The sequence below is a fragment of the Microtus ochrogaster genome, linkage group LG5 (genome assembly GCF_000317375.1).
Source record: "Microtus ochrogaster isolate Prairie Vole_2 linkage group LG5, MicOch1.0, whole genome shotgun sequence".
Classification (NCBI taxonomy): domain Eukaryota; kingdom Metazoa; phylum Chordata; class Mammalia; order Rodentia; family Cricetidae; genus Microtus; species Microtus ochrogaster.
In genome coordinates this window covers 66,195,087-66,201,745 of record NC_022031.1, presented here as the reverse complement: position 1 = coordinate 66,201,745, position 6,659 = coordinate 66,195,087, and the positions used below count along the sequence as shown (strand labels likewise).

Sequence of the window (6,659 nt, the reverse complement as noted above, 5' to 3'; positions counted from 1 at the left end):
TGTAGACCAGGCTGGTCTCGAACTCACAGAGATCCGCCTGCCTCTGCCTCTGCCTCCCGAGTGCTGGGATTAAAGGCGTGCGCCACCACCGCCCGGCCCATGACGGGTTTTATTCTAAATGGATGTTATAACATGGCCATTGAACTTAGTCTTATCCAGGCATGGTGGTGTGTTCTGTGACATGGAAGCCTGGTAACTACAGTTGTCAAGTACATTTATCTCAGCAGCTGTGTCTCTCTCTTAGATTTCCAGAAGCACACGAATATTTAGACTGTTGAGAGGGTTGACTTTGATCAAACTCCAGATCAATAGTTAAGACACTGGTTTCACTTCAGATCATATAAGTCTTGTCTTTTACTAAGGATTCCACCGAGAGCGGCCGTTCTTAGCCTTAGCCCTTTCTTTTTTCTGTTTTTGAACCTTGCTATAGTGGAGGCTAAAAACCAAGATAGGTGAGATAGCCTGGGATCTGACTTAAGGTAGAGTGACTCTTCCAGTTACACTGAATGGAAAGCGCTGGGCTCATATTCCAGTTTACAGTTCTCTAGAAAGGATTTATTCTTCCCTCTCAACGTGTGCAGAATTTTCGCTGGTTTTATATTCTATGGAATATTTAGTTTTAGAGAACCACATTGGGGGGGGGGGGGTCTGGTTATTACCTTTTTTTTTTTCCAAGACATAGTTTCTCTGTAGCTATGGAGCCTGTCCTGGAACTAGCTCTTGTAGACCAGGCTGATCTCAAACTCACAGAGATCCACCTGCCTCTGCACCACCAACATCTGACTCGTGATTACTTTTATTCTTGAACATTCTTGACCATATCCACAGTGGAAGTATGTTTACAAACACACTGTAATAATTATCTGCATACCTCAGCCCTGCTACACACACCTGAAACAGCTGGCTGAGGAGCTGCATTTAAAAAGAGACTTCTATCAATGGTAAGATGCTTGCCTGACTTGGGCTGTGATCTAGATTCAGTCACCTGTACTGTAAGTAAAATAAAGTAACATAAAAGAAAGTACTTAATTCATGAGTGCTTCATACTCTCTCACTGACTTGTGTACTTGTAGATTTCAGCAGAAGAAATCAAGGATAACAGAGTGGTATTGTTTGAAATGGAAGCCAGAAAACTGGATAATAAGGTAGGTTTTGTATATTTCACAAAGACATTATAAGTTTTTATCCCAAGCACTGGTTCCCTTTTGAGATAACAATGCAGTTAGCATGAACTGTTCATCTGAACATAGCATTCTCCTTTCTCCCTCCTCTTTCTTTTTCTCCCGTCCCTTCTTCTCTCTCTCCCTCTCCTTCCCTCTCTCCTGCCCTTCTCCCTCCCCCCCCAGGTATGCTTAAACAGCACCTATTTCCCTTTAGCTTTTTCATGAAGATGCATTTAAAGATTAAAAGAATACAAGCATTAATGTTACTGTACGTTCCAGAAAGTATTTTAATAACCTCGGGGGGGGGGGGAAGCAAAAAAAACCTGTGGCTTATTAATATTAATTATAAATCAGTTAATCCTTTTGCATTTCAATACTGAATGTGCCATGGTATACAGTGTTCTTTACCATTCTTGTTTATCTTAGAATTTAATGTGCAAGTGTCTTAAGACCAGTTTCCAGGGGCTTTAAAAATTAACATACAACAGCCGGGTGGGCCTGCCTCTAATCCCAGCACTCAGGAGTCAGAGGCAGGCGGATCTATGTGAGTTTGAGGCCAACCTGGTCTACAGAGCGAGTTCCAGGACAACCAGAGAGAGCTACAGAGAGAAAAACCCTATCTTAAAAAACAAAACAAAAACAAAAAACCATGCAACAAATATCATGTTCTATATCCTATCCATAACATTTGTCCCTCCTCCCAGACACCGTGTCATTTTGAGCGGGAATATTTTGGTATGTTTATAAAGACCCTTTACAGTGTAATTATTTAAAATACCTGTTAAGATAATTTTTGATCTATAAGTTCTTTGTTATGTCTTTCTTTTCTTGCTTTCTGTCCCCCACTCCCTTCTTCCTTCCCCACCCCACATTCTTTGTCCTATAGAAGTCTGTACATTCAACATATGGCTAGATAAATCCTTGTGGCATTGTTTCTCTTGGTTTATTCTCTCTTTCCTGATTTCAGTGAGCTTGTCTGATGATATCTTGAATTGCTAATTTTCATCAGTTGTGATGTGTCACTCCACCAGGTGCTTAATACTGAGTTAAAAGTTTTGGTGATTTTAACGCCTATTGATGATAGCTCTGCATATATTATCTTACAGGTCTCCGAAACAGTGGTATTACTCTACCAGAGCTTCATCTCTTAGTAAGAATGTTTCTATAGAGAGACATTTCCCCAAAGTAAATACCTCTCTCTCTCTCCTCTCTCTCTCTCTCTCTCTCTCTCTCTCTCTCTCTCTCTCTCTCTCTCTCTCTCTTAATTGAGTGGTGTGTTATGCGATTTGTTTATTTTATTTTATGCACATATGTCTTTTGCCTATGTGTATGTGTGTGCACCGTGTGTGCATGAAGCCTGTGGTGGTTAGAAGGAACTGGAGTTATGAGTGGTTGTGAGTCACATGGGTCCTCTGTAAGGGTAACAAGTACACTTAAGTGCTGAACCATCTATCCAGCCCTGATATTTGTCTGTTGATTATTTATCATTGAAGTATGTTCTATACAGGAAAGACAAAACATTTGATATCTTTTGTAAACATCTTTTTTCCTGAATAAGTTGGTTCCCTAGCATCCTCCAGATATGACTGCTAATTTTGTTGTTTTATTTTATTCTTTAAGTAACTACAAACTCATAGATTTAAACATTAATAATTGCTAACTACAACAAGAGAATTTTGGTTGATATTCAAATTATCCTACTCTCAGCCTTATGTTGGAGACCCTTTGGTACAGACAAGAATCTGTAGATAGTCCCCTTATCCATTCAGGTGACATGGTATTCAAAGCTAATTTTATGTAATTTTTGCCCTAGAACCTGGTCTCCTTTTAGTGGTTGTGCATTTGGGACCACGCTGGGGAAGAGGGGCTCTTACCATTTGCTGTTACTGTCACTCATGGTTTGTTTCTAGGCCCTTTTAGTATACAGATCCAGAGAAAGTACCTAAGGTTAATTGTGTGTGTGTATGTGTGTGTGTTTGTGAATTTATCTGCCTGTGCACATGTGGCATTGGATTCCTCAGATCTAGAGTTACAATCTGTGAGGCCTGACTTGTATGCTGGGATCCTAGCTCTGGTTCATGGCTGTCCTAACTGTTCAGCCGTTTTGTCTCCAGCTCCCTGCCCCCACTGGTTTTTAAATTTTTCTAGCTCTTTTTTTTTTCTTTATTTACTTCAAACTCATGACAGTCCTCCTGCTTCTGTCTCCCAAGTACTGAGATTATAGCTGTGAGTAACCATGCCTGATAGGAAAGAAGGTTGTTTGTTTGTTTCTTTTGATGCAGGATCTCTTTATGTCATCCAGGAACTCACTATGTAAACCAGGCTGGCCTTAAACGCACAGAAATCTGCCTGACTCTGCCTCCCAAGTGCTGAGTTTAAAAGCATGTGCTAGTATGCCTGATGCCTGACTTTTTTTTTTTTTTTTTTTGTTTTGAGTAAAACTAAATGGCCAGGTATAGTGGTGCATGCCTGTAATACCAGCACTCAGATAGCTGAGCCAGGAGGTTCCTGAGTTTGAGACCAGTTTGACTACGTAGTTAGACCTGATCTCAAAAATAAAAAGAACTAAATCATAATTTACACAAATATTTACAATTCATATACACACTCACAGGGATTTACTTCTTGTTATTCTACCTCTTTTCTCTTATGCTAAAAATCATAATTCTTAATGATATTAACACAATCACATATTGCTTTTACTTACTACTTATTTCAGAAAAAAGTATCAATGGTATAAGTAACAGTTCTTGAACTACAGTGTGAGCTGAGGGATATGTATTCCACACGGGTGGAGTTAAATTCTTACATTTTAATGAAATAATTAATCTCTATCACAGTGACATACAATTTCATTTTGCACTTGTTATTAGGGATTGCTTAAAAAAAACTTTGGTTTAAAATCAAGCAAAAATTGGGGTATGGTTCAGTGGTGGAATGTTTGCCTAGTCTGTTATGGCTCTGGTATAGTCTTCATCAGCACATACACAGAGAGAGAGAATTGTTACACTGTAATTTAATCAAGTGTGGTGCAATACTTGTAGACTTGACACTCAGGAAGCAGGTAACACCTGTCTCTAAAGAAACAAATCCTGTGATTTCAAACTAAATCTGTAAAACAAAGTATATCCAAGAGATTTAGTTTCTCTTTCTTTCTGTTTTGCTCTGTTCTTAGTTTTCCTATTAACAATATTTTCAAACGTTTATATTTTGTGACTTTAACTTCATAAGCACTAAGATTTTACATATGTGTATGTGCACACACATAGATATGCACAAACTTATACATATGTGAACATACCTATACACATAGGAGTTTACACATACGTGTACTTGTAAGTTTGTCCATATTCTCTATATATTTGCATAATTGTGTTTGGGTTTATATTTATGTTTTCCACTCCCAGCCCTTAAGTAATCTAGTTCAGGAGGTACATACTATTTACTGCTCCAGTTGGCGGTGTGAACCTGAGAGAGTAGGACTTAAAAATGAGGCAGAAAAAATTCAATAACCATCATTATTCAGAGCATCAGGCAGTTTATACTCTGAGACTTAAGAAAAATCATGTATATAAGGCTTTCAATCATAAGGACAAGCCACACGTAGCAAAAACATGTATTTCCATAAACTCGTATGAATAACACCACCTGACGTCAGCTCACTTCTATCTGCTACCTGGGAGGAGCACAAAAACACATTCCAAGAACAATTCTGTGTTTTTGAAGAAACTGAGGTCACAAGCCTCTTGTTTTGTTTTCCTGGAGCTTTCTCACAGGCACTCAGACTTCCCTCGCAGGTCTGCATTCTTGGACTGTGTTTGACACATGCTTCTTTCATCCCGTCTTTTTACTTTACCATATCCTAGGTGTCAGTCAAGAATCTTTACCTTTTGCATTAGTATTAATATGGACAAGTTAATGAACTTTAAACAAGGACTGCTTTTTGACCTTCAAAATGCTATCTATTAAGAATGCATGCTTTGCCTTTCCCATGGGATTATTTTCATATAAGTCACAAAGCATGTAATGTGTTCTTTTTAAAGTTAACTTATATGTTAAGACTCTTATCAATTGTAGAAAATAAGAGCACAAAAAATTTATTTCATTGACTTAAGGTTCTTAGAGATAAGGTTAAAAAACTAGTTGTATTATTTTTCACTGTACCAAATATGTTACTTGTTTGACATTAAACTTGCTCAAAAGAGAAATAGTTCTATCATAAGTCTTTAAAGTCAAAGATTTTATTTTGTTTACATTTATGTGTACATCTTGAGTGCCTACATATGTGTGTGTGCACCTTGTTTATTCCTGGTACCCACAGATAAAGAATAGGGAGTTGGATCCCTGGAAATGAAGTTACCAGGCATTAGAGCTGCCTGATGTGGGTGCTGGAAACTGAACCAGAGCTGCAGGTGCTCTTAACAATTGAGGAATCTTTCCAACCCTAACTTAGGTCTTAATTAAATACTAAGGCCAGTTCAAGGCTAAATAAACCTTCAGTACAGTGATAAATCTACATGTATTACTTGAGGTATTAAGAAGTGCCATCTACTTTTAAAAACACTAAATAATATGTATGTTTCAATACATACATACATAGCAATATGTATGTTTCAAAATAAAGATACGCAGAAGTAAGATCAGCATATGGCTGGATTTGACCGTATGGAGTAGATTACACATCATGCCACTATTTTATTTGCATGTGATGAAGCCTTGTATAGGAATACTGTGGTGAGGTATAGAGGTAGCAAAGAAACAGTTTGTGCTTTTGATTTCTGCTATATTCTCTATAGCAGTATCTACCTCTGCTCCTTTGTGTGAAGAAAAAGATCTGGTTAGAATTGATGAAAGAGAGTCAGATATGGAAGGAAGAGATACAAAGTTAAAGCCCAAATCTATCACTTAATAAAATATGCGACCCTGGAAAGGGTATTAAGACTTTCTAGTCTCCATTCCCATGGCTAACTGCCCTGTCTGTCGTAGAGTTGATATTAATGTTTGGGGTATATTTTTGTGTTTAATACTATGTGAATAGAAACTTAAAGTGCTGGCATTAAGCAAAAACATTTTATCAACATATTTTAAAGTACCATGTTTTTGATATGCAGGATTATTCATCACAAATGCCTTAATATTCATCCCTAGTATATTTCTACACATTTTTAAGTTAGCATTAGAGATGTTCGGATTGATATTTGCAACCAGTATATCTGCATTATGGAGTTGGACCTGTGAAATTTTACATATATATATATATAATCATGTATAAGGTACACAGGGTTTAATAAGAGAGTGAAAACTGTTTGTTTAAATATAGGATCTGTTTGGAAAGTCAGATCCGTACTTGGAGTTTCACAAACAGACATCAGATGGCCATTGGCTGATGGTTCACCGAACAGAGGTAAGTACTTGAATCTAAAAGTAGAATAGTTGTTTTCTTTGATATTATTTTTTAACCCTTTTCTCTCTCTCTCTCTCTCTCTCTCTCTCTCT

At 37.5% G+C, this 6,659-nt stretch overlaps 1 protein-coding gene across 3 annotated transcripts in view; it reads left to right on the top strand.

Annotated features, from left to right (window-relative positions):
* Positions 1-6,659, top strand: part of Cpne3 (copine 3) — a 48,476-nt gene that overhangs the window by 15,593 nt on the left and 26,224 nt on the right. For 2 of the 3 annotated variants that reach the window (XM_005362343.3, XM_026786702.1), the window contains 2 exons: positions 1,074-1,145; positions 6,484-6,567. In XM_005362343.3, coding sequence (XP_005362400.1) covers positions 1,074-1,145; positions 6,484-6,567 — 156 coding nt within the window. Of the gene's footprint in view, positions 1-1,073; positions 1,146-1,999; positions 2,349-6,483; positions 6,568-6,659 lie in introns of those variants that run through there. The other variant, XM_026786701.1, reaches the window with a different exon arrangement.